The following is a 17577-nucleotide window of genomic DNA, read 5'->3' as shown; positions in this document are numbered from 1 at the left end:
AATGCATGCTGTGCTATAATTTGATAGACTGCCTGCCCCACTCCCCACTCCAGGACAAGGAAGACAGGGATAAACTGGAGCAAGTTCGGTGGACGGCGGCCATGACAGTCAGAGGCCAGAGCACTTGCTCTGAGGAGAGGCTGAGGGCGCCCGGCTTGTTCAGCCTGGAGAACAGGTGGTGTCTAGGGGGACTGAATGGCAGCCCCCCAGCTGCTACTGGGAGGTTGACAAAAGACAATGGATATAACTACACTGGAATAAAACAGGCTCAAACTGACTGGATAAAGCCCTGAGCAACCTGGTCTGACCTCACAACTGACCCTGCTTTGAGCAGGAGGTTGGTCTAGAGACCTTCCGAGGGCCCTTCCAACCCGAGCTATTCAATGATCCTATCTCCAATACCTGCTGTTTAACAGAAGAGCTAGTTCCCTCACAATTTGGAATAAGACATAGATGAAGCAAAAGCTTCTTTTAAAGAATGTGCTTAGCATGGCAAAGCAACAACTTAATTTTTCCAAGTCTTTCACTTGCAAGTGGAAGGAAGACATCATCCCAAGATCATCACTGTGACCAACAGCTCCTAAAGCATCCTACCCCTTTAGTGGAAAGAATTCCAGAACTGCCCTTGCTCTCCCTGGCTGGGGGTCACACCACATTCCAATATATGTTATTTCTTCCTGTGGTAGCACAGGCAGAAGAACTCAGTATAGTATGATTAGCTGCCATGCTACAGACTGTAGAAAAAGAGTCAAAGCTTCCCTTGAACTGCAAAATTGTTCAAAGTGTTCACTGGAAGCACCATTCACTAACACAACACAAACGCAAAATGCACAAGACTACCTTTTTAAGAGGATGATACCCTTTAGCCTTTAATCAGCCCATCTATACAATGCCCAAGAAAACACACTGCATTAAGACAGTACAAACTGAAAGGAGATATTTTTTTAAATAGCAATCTGTACAGAACTTCCAATACCCCTGAAGAACCTTTCATGAACTGATTTCTGTTGTGTGCAACTTTCCTACCTGGTGAATGCAAGAGCCTATAAATACTCTTGCTTCATCCTAAGGCTAAGAATTTAAAAATATACCATGAAATTACCTGTTACCATGAACATGAGATGCACAAAATGCAAAACTATAGTGGAGCAAGGTTGGATCGATGACAGAACCATTTTCTGAATGTTCAATCAATTCATTGAGATAGCAAAGATGGCGGTGACAGCCTCTCACTCCGTAGCGAGCACAGTATTCATCTAATACAAAGACTTGACCTGGGCTAAACCAACCCTGAAAGAGAAAGGCAAAAAACCCCAGAACATTTTGAGATTTCTCTTCCCACTCACAGCTTTAAATCAAACAAAGAACAGAAGCACATATTTTTATCTGTATGACATGCACTTTTTATACTGGAATGACTTATATCTGACTAATGCTGATGGCACTGGAAGCTGGATCCAACAGTAGCCCTCCTGCTGAAAGCAGTAAATGTCAGGAAACTATTTGCAGTTCTGAGTTACCACTACTATGAAATATATGGTTTACAAAAACATGCTAATACATCCGAAGTCTGGCACAGATTCAATTATACAAAAATCTAACATAAAATAAACTAACACTTCAAAATAATTAATTTTATTAAAGTAATTAATTGTAAGCTATAAGAGAACATTTGGGTAAGGTGAGGGACATTAACATGGACAGTTATAACACAGTTTCTGGATGGTCAGTTCCCTGTGGCTGCAACTTTAATATGCGAGAACCACAATTTGACCATTTACTCTGTTTCTTATGTGGCATGCATGCACTTTTAACAACTTTTTAACAACTTACACTAGTAAAGAGATACAAAGGTAGGTAGTTTGTTAAAAGCCACCTGAATAAGATAAGTATGATTTGACCTCAGACAGTAATTAGATATTCTGGGGCATACTGAGGGCTTACTCGGGCTGAGTCTTGATGAGACCAGAACGGCGTAACCCTGACACAGACACGAACAAAGTAGAGACTCCTTCCCACCACAAAAACAGTTCTTGAGCGACTCCAGAGTGAAAAAAAATAATAATTGATTCTTGATGTAGAAATATAAACCAGAAGAGTTTTGATTGCTTTGCCTCCCAATATGAAAAAAGATAGCACAGTGAGCTTCCAAAAAGCAGCGGGGAGAAAAACATAAAACTTGGAAAACCACAGCTACTGCATAGCTCTTCTAAATAAGCATTTTCCTTTGTTCTTTTCTTAATTGTGGTGATATTTCCCTCTCATCATCCCTGCCAAATGGTTAAGAGAGACTGAGGAACACGTGAACCCAAATATACAAATAACTTGGATAAGCAAAATGATTTTGCAAGTCATGAATTTGTAATGTCAGTTTAGCAGCTGAAGATCAATATTTGCCTATTGCTTGTGAATACTTCTGCAAGCTCAGATGTTTAATATTTATACAAATAATCAGCCAAAATGCTATTAAACAATACTTAAAAATATATTTACATCAGGTTTAAATCTGTGTTTTAATTTTATCAAAAGACTCGCATGAGACAGGAATTTAAATTTTATATTCTCCCTCAACTCTTGAATTTAACATCTTATTTGAAAACAAGAACAACTCCAGGTTATTTCAAAAATTTATTTGCACCTGATTAATTTCTTTGAAGTCAATGTTTCCATTGCCTTTAAAGAGCTTCAGCTGTTTCTAGAGAACATTTAGCTTTATTACAGCACCCAGAACAGTACTCAGTGTTTTAAACTAATATCCAGTCATGTTGCAATGGCTCAAGTAGTTTAAAAAGTGTTTGCTAGAAAATATGGTATTCCATTGAAAGATGAAAGGGATTTTAACTGAATTTCTGCAATAATATGTATCCTATGCCTAGATAAAATACACAGCGGTTATTGCGATGATTGATATTCTGCCGATACATCGTCACTGTCACTGATCTCTCTCTACATTTTTATGGAAAACACAAAAAAATGCTGCAATGCAAAAGGAAGTAAGTATTAAAATTCCTCTATGTTCTTGTAGGAAAAAATTGTGACAAGAATACAAATTTTTAAAGAACGCATTACTTTAACTTCAGTCTCTGTAAGAGACCTGTTTTAGTGTGGTCATTTTCATATAAAAATGTGCCTTCCTTGCCCTTGTTCAACCCCATACCATGCATAAGTCTCACAAACACAAAACAACTATACGCTACAGAGTATCAGATAACAGCATATTTTTTATTGTATAAGTGCAAAAAAAAACCCAACAAAAAAGAAGCTCCTCAATACCAAGAAGAATGTAAAATTAAAGAAGCTTAAGTCTTATAGTAATTTAATACAGAACTGGGCTAAATATTAATTCTTACACATTTTTGGTTTTATTTTTACAAGTTGTATGTGTGGTTACTCTATATCTATCGAAATAAAGGGATGCATTGTTTCTAAAAATGATAGGAAATGAGCTGTTCAGAAAAAAATATTCACACTTATATGTTCATGTATTCTACTGCTATCTTGACATTCCCAGTTTTTTTAATTAAAAAATACAGTTAAATATGCAATTTAACAAAAAATGATCACCCTTTCTACTTATTAAAAGCTGAATTTTAAAAAGAACAATAAGAAATGCATCTGCTTTGTGGTTGCTATAGCACTGTGTATTTCACCTAACCTCTTCTAAAAGTTCCTGATTTCAAGGTTATATTAAGTGTCTTACTATATTATTATAATAAAAAAAGATTTTGACCCCAATGCACTGTTAGAAAGCTAACCATTTTCTCTTTGAGTGCCAATTACTTTGTACAGATGTACCTTCAGGCCTCTTCTTTGATTCAGCGTGCAACCCACAGACAGAAAATAAGTCCTTTAACTTTTTCTATACATACTTATCTGTTAGTATTTTAAAAAGGAAGCAACTGTCACCAAATAATCTTTTTTTTTTTTCTTTTGTACACTTGCAAACAAACCTAAACCCCATCATTGTCTTTGTACTACATGACTAGTCAGATCAATGGAAAAACTCAAGTAACAAAAAAAGTTATCCTTTTTTGTTGCTGTTGAGATAGTAAAGTGAAAAAAATTCTGTGCTATGAGGTGTTTTAGGTTCTTAGTGAGAAATCACTATTTCAGACACGGTATCAGGTGAAAAATAAAGCCTCAGGAAGGTATGAGGTCTGACCCACGCAAACCTGTTTAACAAGGGTGTAGAATCTGACGGACTTCCACAAGATTGTTGCTGGTTTTCCCTACTGAAAACAGACCCAGAAGCAGTCCCATCCTGGAGCCCTGGCCCCCCAAAGCCTAGAACAGAAAGTGTATGTAGGAAGGGGAAACTGTAGCTGGAAATAGGGAAGCATGTTATGCCAATATTTTATCTTTTATAGCTGTCTTTGAATGTGAAAAACATTAAAGAGAGCACACTTAGTGTTGTTTAATAATTATGCTCCCATTTGTTTTTTGCAATTCAAGTAACACATATATGCCCATATATCTATATTGGCTGTCATTCTGCTTCACTTCTTTTGGCGTTTTTCCTTCTTCACACCACAGTGGAATGAAGAATTACAAGATAGGTGAAAACGTCTAACATCAGGCGACCGCATTTGTACCTTAAAATGCCTGTACAGTGTCAGTAAATCCTACCACAGGAGCTCTTACCATTATCAAAACCTTCTGTTTTTATTCAAACCTCCATACAGGACATGATAAATTTCAGCTGATAAAATCAGAGACAGTTTGGGTCTCTTTGCTTTCTATTGAGCGGCACAGCAGCAGCTTGCAAGTGTATAATTTTCAAATTTGAAACCAATCGATTGGACCCTTTATTCCAACTACAACCGCAGCTATTGAATGAACTAGGAAGAAAGGACTACTTTGTAACAACTATTTCTCACTTCTTTATATCTATCTTCCAGCGAGTACTCACCAAACAAGAATAGGAGTCATTCAATCTGTGATCCAAGGTCTGCCTCTGAAGCAGTCTAAAGAGGGAAGCATGGTCAAATTTGCAGGGATTAGCAGAAATAAACTCATCCATGCCATGTTTCTGACCACGGTCTGTATCTGTTCATGAAAAGGAAAAATGTGCAGAACAATACAGGTGAATGTGCATGCAGATTTACAACTGCAAGTGTACATGTGGTATATAACTCTCAATATTCCAACTTCCTTGAAAATATCTCAAAGAAGTAAGTCACATAAGTAGATGCTTGGTTTTTAAACTCAAAATCATATTACTGAATTATTTTTCCATCATACCGGTCTACGGAGTGTAACAGTGAAAAAAAAATAAAGTTGCTACCCACTGACAGATTAAACAAAATTTAGAAAGGCTACTGGAAAATACAACACAGTGCATTAAAATAATTCTTAAAGTATGGTTATCTAGTGGAGCTCTGCAAATATTACAATTTACAAAACAATGTTATGAGTATGAAAAAAATGTATTCTATAATTTCCTGGGTTTGTGTGGCGCTCTTTCTAATTTTAGCAAAATAACCAAATAAATATCCTTCCCTCCATTGCAAAAAAAGAAAAGGTTTATGCATTTATTTCTTCGGATAAGAAAGAGCATCTTTTCTGCAGATCAAAGTACCGCTCATAGAAATATTCATCATGGCTTGAAGCCTACTTCTCAAATGGCAAACTGGAGCAGAAATGAACACACTGGCTTGAGCTAGGTCATTTCCAGCCTTCTTTTTGTACTCAGCTTTTAATGAGACAAACCTTAATGTAGTAATGGCAAAGAGCTCCTTCAACCTTCCAGCAAAGAGTACTGAAAAAGGGAGCAGCATTTTTGTGTAAATACATCGAGAAAACATACCATCCCAAATGGCACTTCAATCAAAGGCCCAAATTTATTGTTCTTCACAGATTGCATCTTTCAACGCCTTTAAACCCCGCGGGTTTATCAAAAGAGAAGCTCTAGCGATTGCTTTCATTAATGCTATGTTTTGTCAAAGTCCTCAATGTGAATTATCTATCAAGTATGGACAGAAAAAGCCTTACAGTGCCCAAAAGGACTAGTTATGTATTAGCACATTAGCTGTCGTGGATTCTATAGACTGTACTGGGGTGAACAGTCCTATCAACTTAAAAATTGACTTCCCCTTTCAATAGGGTCTTAGCTCTTTGTTCCTTTAAATTCAAACCTAGGTCTTTTTATATTCGTTACTAGAAAAGTATAGATCTAAGTGTATCCTAAATGCAATTTTGAAAACCTGCATAGTACAAACCTAAAATTTCTAAAGAAAAGGAGACAAAAGTTTATTGATTAAACCCAATTATAGAGTCAGGTTCATAATAAAACTCAATATTGATCTGTGGGCATGATGCTAACATAATCAGTCACATTTAGAAATTTAGCCCCAGATCATATTGATCCATGTCAAGTCCAACTTTCAGCTGTATTTGTAGATGGGAGAATTATTTAATTCAAGCTGAAGGATCTGCAGCATCACGTCCTGGAAAGATGCAGAAACTAATTCATATCACTTGGCTTTGCATTGTCAAAGCAAGAGTCACATCCATGTGACAGATTTCACCAAGGTGGATGCAGCAAATAAACAGTATGACAATACATCGACGGTGTAAGGTACGAGACCATCATCCCAGAGAAACAGCAGCATGTATTTTTAATGCTTTAAGGATCAGTAGCATATGTGATTACATAGATTAACGATATTTCCATAAGCATTAGACTAGCCTATCACTAATGACAAACTTAGCTCGTATTTTTGACATAGGTACATGAAATGCTCTTAGTGCATTTTAAATATATTTAAACACAGGAATTCAAAGATAAACAATTGATATCAACACAACTACATTACCGAAAGTCCTAAACTACAATGTGAAGTTATCTACAGTTTCCAAAATGATTCACACACGGATAAAAGTTTTCCAAACCCAGTATGTTTAATGTGTAACTGGTTTCTATATTTCTTGTAAGTTTTCCTTCTTATGTGGATATCTGATTTATTGAGCCATTATTTACAATAAGACAGATGACGGAAAAAAGAAAGGATTAGTATTTCTTTCTGCCATTGGTCAGATGTACAAATTATACACAGGTGAATCTTTCTTAAATTAACTGGCTAATCTGGTTAATCACACTAATATAAAAGACTCCCCTTCTTTTAAAAGAAAATCGGAGTAAGTACTGACAAGAAATTAAGTATTTTGAATTCAGGAGACTGGAAGTTGCAAATGAAACAGATTCAACATTCTGATAGAGTCATCCAGATGATCAGAATGCGTAAGGTAACCTATTGAATACAATGCAGCTTGTGAAAGCAGAAATTGCTATTACATAATTTGGGCAAAATAAGCAAAAATATTTATCTAAAAATATTAATACTTGCTAAATCTAATTCTACAGAAAAATTCAAAACTGATCATCATCTTTTTAAGTGACTCAAACAGTACAAATAACATTGTCAAACAGTAACAGAAGATCTATTACCAAATATATTCCAGCAACAGAAAAACAATTAAAAACTTACCTTTGCCAGCTGTAGGCAAGCAGGAAATAATAGAAAAATAGATCTAGTGTAATACATTACATTTTATTTTATTGTTATGATATAAATACAAGACGACTGGTAAATCTTTTCAAAACAGAATGGATTTTTTTAAAAAAATATAAGAACTTGGTCAAAGATTATGAGGAATGCATAAATGTTATATGACTGTGATTTAAAAATTATTTAACACCCTACTTTTAAAAATTGTTAGAGTGATTGTATTTTTCAAATTCCTACACAAATGAGCTTTTGATGTCCTGTTCAAGCTACATGCAAATGCAAAAGACAGAAAGAGAACTATATTGTGATATACAGTTAGGAAAAAATACAATTCCATTTTATTCTCTACACTTTCTCAATCTTGGGAAATATTGGGAAGATATTTGGGGAGAACTGTGAAGCAGTAATACTTCTCCTGCTTTTTCACAACTCATTTTCTTCCATTCCTAATGGCATTTGTTGTCCTGCTTTCAAGTTGCATCTAACACAAACTCGCTCTTTTGGCTGCTATTTCCATATTACATTGTCTGTTTCAGGCTGCGTATTTATTTCATCTTTTGGGAACTGTTAGCCAAAAAAAATATCCTTTTTTTTTTTGGATCAAGGTAGGATAAATATATATGTATATATTTTAAAATCATGGTAAAAACTTACAAAAGCTATTGCAGGAGTTTTAGCAAATTCTTTGGTTGTTCTTTTCGACAGGGATATTCATTTTGGCAGAAATATCATCCTGAACATGCCTTTTGACATCTTTGCAAGAAACTTCCAATTTTAGTCCAGCTGCAAAGGCTATAAAAATCATCACATCCTCAATGACTAACTAGAGTTGAATGAATTAAGACTATCAAGAATTCCAGGTTTATGGCACATGCTCGAGTGGTTCCTGGTGATAACCAAACCACTAGGCATCACCTCTGCCCCGTTCCAGCCCGGAAGCAAACCCACATTTTCTGTAGCATTTACTCTGTGCTAGGGTGAACTGCAGGAACTGGCCTTGCAAAGTGGCGACCTCCTCCTTTTTGTGGCTCTCAGTGACATTCCCGCTTGAGTTTAAGCATCGTGGAAGCAATTTGAACTAACTGAGGCAGGCAGGAAAGAAGAGCAGGCAGAGACAAGAAATCTAGTACTGTAGGGATCAAAAAGATTTAGAGACTGAAAGTAGTAGGGTAAGAACTATGACTCTGACACAGAAGAGGCTGGAACTGGTTGGATGAAGATGAAGGTGCACATGCTTTTTGCAAAAGACAGTGGCAAGACATGCATTACATTCCTTCAAGTGCCACTCCATACAGATAGTGACAGCTTACATCGGGAACATTTCAACTCCTGATCATTGACCAGGACTCCAAAGTGCTACATGCTTAGAAACACAGGCCAAGGAGACAATCTCTGCCCCCAGAACCTTATTATTTAAATATCAGACAATGAAATAACTGATGGAGAGAAAGTGGCAGAATACGAGAAAGCAACTGGCCCACATGGCCCGACCGTCAGGCTGTGGATAGCACACTGATGGACTGCCAGCATTTTGCCGAAATACAGACTTGAAGAGGATACTAATTAGTTTTTGTATGTTTCTGAGTATTATGGGAGAGAGCATAAAGGTGACTTACTGACTGCCTAAGGTGGTGGGGGCCAGTGTTAACCTTTTCTTTCTAAAAGGGAGATGGGAGGAAAGCAGGAATGGGGGAACATGCAGGGAGGGTGGAGTTACTCCACTCTCCCAAGTAACAAAGTGTATGGTGGATATAAAGATGCCACTGAACCTGCTGATAAAGCTATGTCAAATGAAAAAAATATCTTTTATTTATATTTGTTTCTAAAAGTTTTAATTAATGGAACATACAGATACAAACTTCTCAGAACTATTTTAAAAGAACTGCTTTACAAAAACATTACCAATTATGTCAAAACTGAGCAATGCTACCATAAGGTTACGCAGTGGTATTTCTTTCATGTATGTATTATGACCAGTACCTTAATATTAGTCATATTCTGGTTTTCCCACAGAGTCTCTGATGTAGCCAGTTCGAAGACTGACAGTGATACAAATAACATTTAAAAGAAATATGAAATTCATAATTTATTCCCTTACCATGAAACTATGATAGGGAAAGAAATTTTATAGTGCTTTTCATTAGTATATCCAAATAGACTGAAAAAGTTAATATTATATTTTCATGACTAAGCCCAAAGCATTTCTTCATTTGGCAAGTTGCCTGCACTTTCTTCTTGATTACACAACACTGACTGCTCCACTCAGATGATTTAAATGTCCACACAAGCTTCCTCCGTGATGCTCTTTTGGTCAGATGGATGTTTCATTTGGAAATGCCTTCAACTGTTCTGTCACTGGACTGATGTCTTGTAATACCAATGTATGGCCTATATATTTGACTCCCTTTGCTACTCCCTTGCTACTTAATAAATAGGATTTGATGTTTTGCACAGGAGCTCGAAACAGCATTTTAATGACAACTGTTATAATTGGTCTCTGCAAAATCTCAAATTATTTTCCTTTTATAAGCTGTTTTGATAAGTGACATCATTCCAAAAGAGAGATGAGGGAAACTATACATCTTAGATCAAATGATTCCTAACTTCACTTGGTTTTCCAGTATCTGTCTCTCTCCTTTCTTATCTGCAGGTATTTTCAAAGGGAGAGTGTCTCTGAACTCATGGTGGTGTAGGACCAGAACGATGTTTGGCTTTGCGTTGCTTCATTAAGACATCACAATCCTCTCATGTCCTGCTGTTACTTCTTCGTTATGACCAAGTTATTAACAGTGGTCATCACATCAGCAGCCTTTCTAACTGTATGAATAGGCATCCTAGTACATTGCTCATTAAGGAAGAGATCGCCTCCCGCATCTTTCTATGACTCAGATGAACCTATTTTGAATTAGTGCTTTGCCTGAAACATTCACATCCTTGGGAAACTTCTGGCTTTTCTACAGTCTTGCATCCTTAAATACTCTGTTCTTTGCATTACAGCATACTTGCTCAGAATAGCGGAACTGAAGAGCAGTCTCTTTCTTGATCATTGCTGACATTAACCTGACTTCACTCTTGTTTTGACCCACCTAATACTACAAAAGTGCAGCACCAAGTTTTTTTACTCAGAAATGAAGAAATTGGCCAGTATTCACTTTAGAAGTTGGACAGGTACAACAGCAGTTTGATTCCAGTGCCACACCTGTATGCGTATTTGCCTGATTGGTAGTAGAGAATATCAAGTTTCTTATACGTTACCTCAATGATCCTAAAGTGCCATAGAGCATCAACAAGAAGAGACTGCACATTCAGATCAGTTGGAGATCTGTAGGCTGGCCTTTTGGAACGCTGCTGCTGTGCACATGCAGGAGCATTTCCATTTCTGCATTTGTGATAATTGCTCTAAAGATCAGTCAGACCCTGGGTGTCTTATTATAATCACATGTCTAGTTTCTTTTCAGGAGTTCCTGATGTGTTTGTTTTGATCCAGCTCAGAGGTGGCTGGATCTTGTTCACGTCATTTTAAGCACTCTTCTACAAGGAATTATCTTATGTGGAACAAGGCACCAATAACTGCAAAAATATGGCCTTTTTTTTATACGAAAAGTCTCTTACTCCTTGCTTTCTACTACTTTCTTTGGTACAAAATGAGTCATGGTATAGATCACAGGAATAATTCTACCACAGCTTACAAAAACTCCTTAAGAGTTTTGAACTTGAGAATATAGAAAACAGTAGAGGCTGTGAAAACAAAGAATCATTTATTGTCATTTACATATATCACTTGATTAAAAATGTTAAATGTTTAATGAAATGCTTGCACTTTGCCAAGTTGTCATTTGAGCTAATAATGTAACTTTAACTTTGGAAGCTGGACCTTTGTCTACAAGGCAATGGAAAATGGAACTGCTAGTATTTATTACTAACAATAAATTAACCTTAATACAGTTAGGTATGTGGCATATTAATCATCATCATGTTTTAATTTCTTTAATGACAACTTTCAGTTGCTTTTCTTATCAAGAGAATTCCAGGATTACAGAAGATATTTTATAAACACAATATATAAGGATGATTTTTCTCTACATCCAGCAGTTTAAAGATATTTAAAGTTTTTCAAGCTATTGAAAGTTCTTTTCATACATTTTACCAGGATGAGTGAGTTGCACTCTTCCTACAGGGTGACGAAGACAGGGACAGACTTTCAAGGATTGAATATTATTAAATGACATTTGTTCTGCAAAGCCCTAGGTGGTTTTCTGCTTTTTGTATGGGGAGGGGGCATTGTATGATACACTTTAAATACTAAAACAATGTAATCTGTTGGCTGGAAATGCTTACATGATGTATTAACTGAAAAATAAGATACATGACAAATTCTCTGGTCATAACTGTGTTTCCCAATATTAAAAATGTATCATAGTAAAGAAGGAAAAAATGAAAATGAATTTCACTTAATATATATACTAGCTGTCAAGTATTTGGTGTCATATCTTGATTAAAAATAAAATAGTCTTAACTTTATGCAAACAGTTTTCTAGGGGGAAACAAAATTAACTTAGGAAACTGAACATATTTAAATCTGACAAAAGGTCAGCTATAGATTCCTCTTAAGAGTAAAACTGTGCCCCAAGAAAATCAGCACAGTATATGTAAATGAAGCAGGAGTCTTAGAAAATCATTTAAGGTTATATCTGTAAACCCTAGATCTTGCATTTTCTTAGAAACTGATTAATTTGATTATGCCCATTTCTACCTCAAGTGCAAAAGACAGAATAATAAAATTTTCCTCATGTAGGCAGAACTGGAAGCATTACAGAAGTCAAACATTGATTCTTTTAAGACTAAACCTCACATTAACTTAAATTTCACAAGTTACTCTGTTGCAAAGTATTCTATGAATTAATTACAAAATACCAACATTGAAGTATATTAAAACCAAAGGCAAATAACAATTTAACCATGGATTTTTGACTGATATACGGTTCAGTCATACCAGTTTCTGCAAGTTGATACATAAGCATGACAGAAGAATACATGATATTTTGAGGCTTTCAAGCTTCCTTTAAACTGTCTTTAAAATAAACCTTATTTTCCTATGGTTTCCACCTAAGAACTGTAGTCACCCTAACTGTCTAAGATAATATCATGATGTGTGAATCTTGGTTTTTTAATTCTTTACCACTATTAGTAATTTTATCTCTGTATATCGAAATGTGCAATTGTTCTTTGTACCTTTTTCTTTCTATAACTTTCCCCGCCCTGTGGTCAGCATTTTCTAGTTGCTTTCACTTCCATGGAAACCCTGTGTCCAAGAAGAAGAACAATTCCTTGGCTACTACTGATTATGGTCACTTCTTTTGTACTTTCCGATGCACACACGGTTAGGAGGGGAACAGAGTGAACTCCCAGTACCCAGCCCAGATCCAGGTAACTGGGAGGAGGTGAGCACAAGCACTCCTTGGCTGTTGCCCCACTTTTGCTTTTGCAGTGTTACTTAGGTCCTACAAAATACTTCACCTCAACATCCCCCGTGATGAATGGTTACTTCATCCTTCCAAATTGTTTCAGATTAAAAATTCAACAGATGTCCGTGCTTTTGTGACATTAAACTATGTTTTCTTCAATGTTCTTGACAGCCCAGTCCGGACATGAGATAACTGAGTTTAACAAGCACATTTTACTGTCTCCTAATAGCAAAATGATAAAAGATTACAGGATGAATGGAAGGCTGTGAGATCGAGTGATAGCAGGACTGATGGAGGAGAATGGTTTTGGGTCAATCTGCTTAGACTTCAGACATTAAACTAAGTTGAGTTTAAAACATTTATCTCCCTTCTATCACTCTACATATACAGATATATGATAATGAGGAAGGATTATTGTATACAGTCATATGACACTGTAAAAATTGGATGGCTATTACAAAAATCCTTGGATTGCACTCAGCCTCCAGAACAACAACAACAAAAAAATAATATATGCTTCCTATACACAGATATCTACATGACAGAATACCTTCAAAGAGACTACATGAAAATTTCAAGTTATGGTTAATATATGCTATCTACCTTGATTTTCTCTGAAACAATATTATCCTCAAAGAAAGATGAGGAAAAATTAAACCTGTTTTTTTGGGAAAATTTTTTATATGTAGTTTAATATTACACTGAGGGGTGCAAAAATCCAGCAGCCCATCTAGTGGCTTTCAGTTCACAATGCACTGTCTGCACAGCAATTTTATGATAACTAATGTATACAATGTATGATAAAGCTGACCTAAATCTATAAAATTCTGAAAATAGATTGATGCTTTTCTATTCAACACTACACTAGCTGGCTACTGAAAAAAATAATATAAACCAAACACCATCTCCATGGTAATATGTGGGTCAACTGTAATGAATATGAAGCTAATTGTCATATTTTCATGGATTATAATAAAAATAATGACCTGCAAGTCAGGATTTCCCTCTCTGGTAATAATAATCTGAGTTAAAGAGCTTCTGGCTAACAACAAACTGCTAGGCACATTTCCCCAGTGAATGACTTCTGCTTAATTAAACTTCATTGAGGGAGCTGCGACATACTGTACCAACTAAAACCAAAACCAAAGCCAGAAAAGAAAAAGAAAGCCAACTTACAAAGTGGGGATATATCTGCATCGACATTTCCTCCTTTAGTATTCATCTTCTGAGCTTGACTTGCAGGAACAGGCTTATACGATTGACCTGTGGCTCTGTACATGGCTTGAACCCAGAGTATTCTATCCTGCTCATCATCGCTGGCAAATATCACGGTATCGCCTTCTTTAACAGCATTGAAAAACATTCGACCACCCTGAAGACCTGGAACAGGAAATAGGAAGGTAATCTTAATAAATTCAAATTATTTCTAAATCACTACCAATGTTTATCACATTATTGATTTTCATGTGTGTGTGTGTTAAAACATTTTATAGGTACTTATGTCCTAGAAAGATGATAAAATCTAGAGCTATAAGGATCAAATGGTAATACATGGAAGTAACATATAAATAGAATAAATATAGAAGTCACAGGAGAAAATATTTCCATAATTCCATTTCCAATTCAATTCTCATTTATTTCTTATTCATCTTCTCTATGTCATATGCTATTCTGCATTTCTCTAACATATCCTCCTCCTAGGCATCATTTTCCTAGCTGGAAGTCCTCGTCAACTTTATCTCTCCTTGAACAGAGGCAGCTCCATACCTCTTATCAGTGTTGCTGCTCCCTCCTTGGTACCTTTTTCTTATTCCAGTGTTTTGTTCTGACAGCGCATAACCAGTACAGCACACACCAGTCAACGGGGCTGCGCTGGGGTTTTTTTACGACAAAATTGTTTTGGCTTTCCAAACACCTTCTGAGCATTGTTTGCCTTCTCATTTATCCTGAACATCAAGCCAACGTTTCCAAAGATCAATCTTCAATATCTTAGAAGTCTCAAATTCATAACCTCCCACTGCGTAGGTAGAGTAGAATTGTTTTTCTCTACATGTATAACTTTGATTTCCCTCTGCCATTTTAATACTAACTTGCGTAGATTTTTCTGATAACTTCAAATTTATTTTTGAGTACTCTCAGTAATTTGTCTTTAGCAAGCACTGTCATCATTTGCCTTCTTTTCTAAGACATTTATGAATATATTTCACAGCACACTGCCACGGGACTCCACCATCAAAAATAGAGAGAAAAGGGAAAGACTGACTAGGATTCATATTTTCTTCCTTGTATCATAAGTGGTCTTACAATGTTGCAGGGAACCTTAGTGTAAGTTTATTGTTCAGTCTTCTTAAATGAAGCTTCTTTCTAAAAGCATGATTTTTCACACTGGAAAATCCTAGTGGAATAATTGCAAAACCTTCAGATGCTGAAAAAAAGAACCTTGGGGGTTTTTGCTGCTAGATCAAAATGAACAAATTGAATCAGCTGTTTTACACAAACATATCATACTTCAAAATCATGAAAAGTACCTGTGTGAGGAGCTGTATAATCCACAGTGTATCCTTCAAGTTGCATCAGTTCCTGAGGCTCAGATTTCTTTTCTCTGTAACTGCACATTGCAAATGTGTACTGGCTAACCTGAATAAGAAAGGACTTCTTAATTGCTGAGTTCCATTCTAGAATTGTGCAACACGCAGTACCACTAATTTAAATTAGCTTTCAGTTGTGCTGAAGAAATAAACCCCATTTTTTTTCCAGAAATATTTACAGTGTAAATCTTTGTGTTCTTTCCCCTTCCTGCCAAAAGGAAGGGAAAAAAAAGCCATAAACACATTTCTTTGCAGTTTCCTGAAATACAATGCAATTTGGGCTGTTGCTTTATGAAAAATTGAAAGGAAGTAAATCAGGTTCTGGTAGGGAAAATACTTGGTACTGTGGTACTGACCAAACTGCTTAGTCTGCTGTGTGAGAAAAAAAAAGTCCTGTATTCCAAGCAGCTGGGAAAAAAAGGACTTTTATGTATAAAAGTACTGTTTGTAAAAGGAGTGCCACAACAATCATGCAGCTGGAAAGAGGAACACATAATCTGGCCACTTCTAGTTAAAGATGGTAAGTACCAGAACCTTCAGTTTGATTTGTAGTCTAATTTCTGCATCTTTTGTACCTGTGTTCACACCCATCTCGAGGTTGCTTTGCTCACTGGATACAGTACTTTGTAGGTCAAGCAGCCTGCAGCTGGCATGAGCGATGTCGGTTACTTCTCATCAAGTACAATTATTTAAAAAATAATAAAGCAATGAGAAGAGAATCTGTCAGCATGTGGCATAAGACTCCATAGAAAGAATAAAAAGTAATAAGGACAGCTGAGGAAAAAGCGACTGGAAAGATAAAGAAAGGAATGTAACAGCTGGAAGAGGAAAAGCAATCACTGAAACAAAACTGAGATGTTCCCAGTCTTAAATGAAGAGCTGGAAAGACTATAAAAGGTGACCAGAAGAGCGTGCGAATCTGTGAACACTTGAAACTTAATGGAACTGAATTGACATGGGCCTCTCAAACTCCCGTCTCCAAGGACTGTAGGATACCTGGCCAACTGACTTGTTTTGAACTATAATATCATTTCTTAGATCTGTAAAATTATGCAGGGACCTAAGGATAGGTAAGGAGCTTGTCTGATAGATGATGGACTGACCGTCTTCATCGCAGTTGCTGACTGCTCAACTATTACCTAGATTTATTGCTTTGGCTGTAACTTCAGGAATGATCCCTTTCGAAGTGAAATTTCTACAGCTGATTTCAGCTTCATTCACGTATTCGCTGGTGGAGTACCTGCACACCACTCCACCTCAAAGTCCAGTGACTTCAACTGCTATTGACAAAAGATTTTTGACTCTCTGTAAAAGATTGGTATTTTTGGAAAATAAGGATAGAAGGTGTGATTATTATCTGCATAATGCTATAAAAACATTTCATTATTTTAAGCATTTGGGTTTTCTAGAAACAGGATTATGCTGTGCTATGCAGTGTATGGTGACTGAACATCCTCCACCACAGCACGTACGAGCAAAAGGATCAAGCGTAACAGCTCTCCCCGCAAAACTGCCATCAGGCCTCAAACGCTGAACTAAAGTCTCCGGAACCACAGCAGAAGTCTACAGCTGAGAGAAATTAAACATAGGTATTCCCATTTAATCAATACATTAGTTAAGTGAAGGCAAGAATCGTATTTGCCCTCATGCACAAGCACGAGGGAGCTGTTGGTCAGTCACAAGTCACAAACCTCTAAATCCTTTGCAATTTGCATTGTATTTCATGAGAGCTCCCTCCTCTCCTTTTTCTTGTAAACTTAACCTACAGATTTAATTTTCGATACCTAGCACTGCAGTAAAAATGTTTTTCAAATTATTCTATTTTGTTGAATGAAATAAGCAGGCAGGCACCCACGTCACTCACATTTTCACATCAACCATACAACCACACTGCACAGGCAAACTCAGCCATCAGAAAGGAAGCTAACAGACACTAATTGTGGAAATGCACAGGATGCCAATTCTTTTCAGATTTCTTCAGCCACTGTATGTTTTTGAAGATAAGCTTGTGGAAGA

The 17577-nt window shown here is 36.4% G+C and overlaps 1 protein-coding gene across 12 annotated transcripts in view; it reads right to left on the bottom strand.

The window, feature by feature from the left end:
• CADPS2 (calcium dependent secretion activator 2) overlaps window positions 1-17577 on the bottom strand; it is a 508886-nt gene that overhangs the window by 289799 nt on the left and 201510 nt on the right. For all 12 annotated transcript variants that reach the window (XR_008574138.1, XR_008574139.1, XR_008574137.1 and 9 more), the window contains exons 10-13: window positions 15502-15610; window positions 14150-14353; window positions 4910-5046; window positions 1103-1290 (exon numbers count right to left, since the gene is read on the bottom strand). Coding sequence is in view for 8 of the 12 variants with exons in the window: in XM_054803630.1 (XP_054659605.1) it covers window positions 1103-1290; window positions 4910-5046; window positions 14150-14353; window positions 15502-15610 (638 nt within the window). In the remaining 4 variants the exon portion in view is untranslated. The remainder of the gene's footprint in view (window positions 1-1102; window positions 1291-4909; window positions 5047-14149; window positions 14354-15501; window positions 15611-17577) is intronic.

This window comes from Grus americana, chromosome 1 (assembly GCF_028858705.1).
Source record: "Grus americana isolate bGruAme1 chromosome 1, bGruAme1.mat, whole genome shotgun sequence".
In the NCBI taxonomy this organism is placed as follows: Eukaryota; Metazoa; Chordata; class Aves; order Gruiformes; family Gruidae; genus Grus; species Grus americana.
Note: the sequence above shows the minus strand (reverse complement) of the source record. Positions and strands in the feature narration are given on the sequence as shown.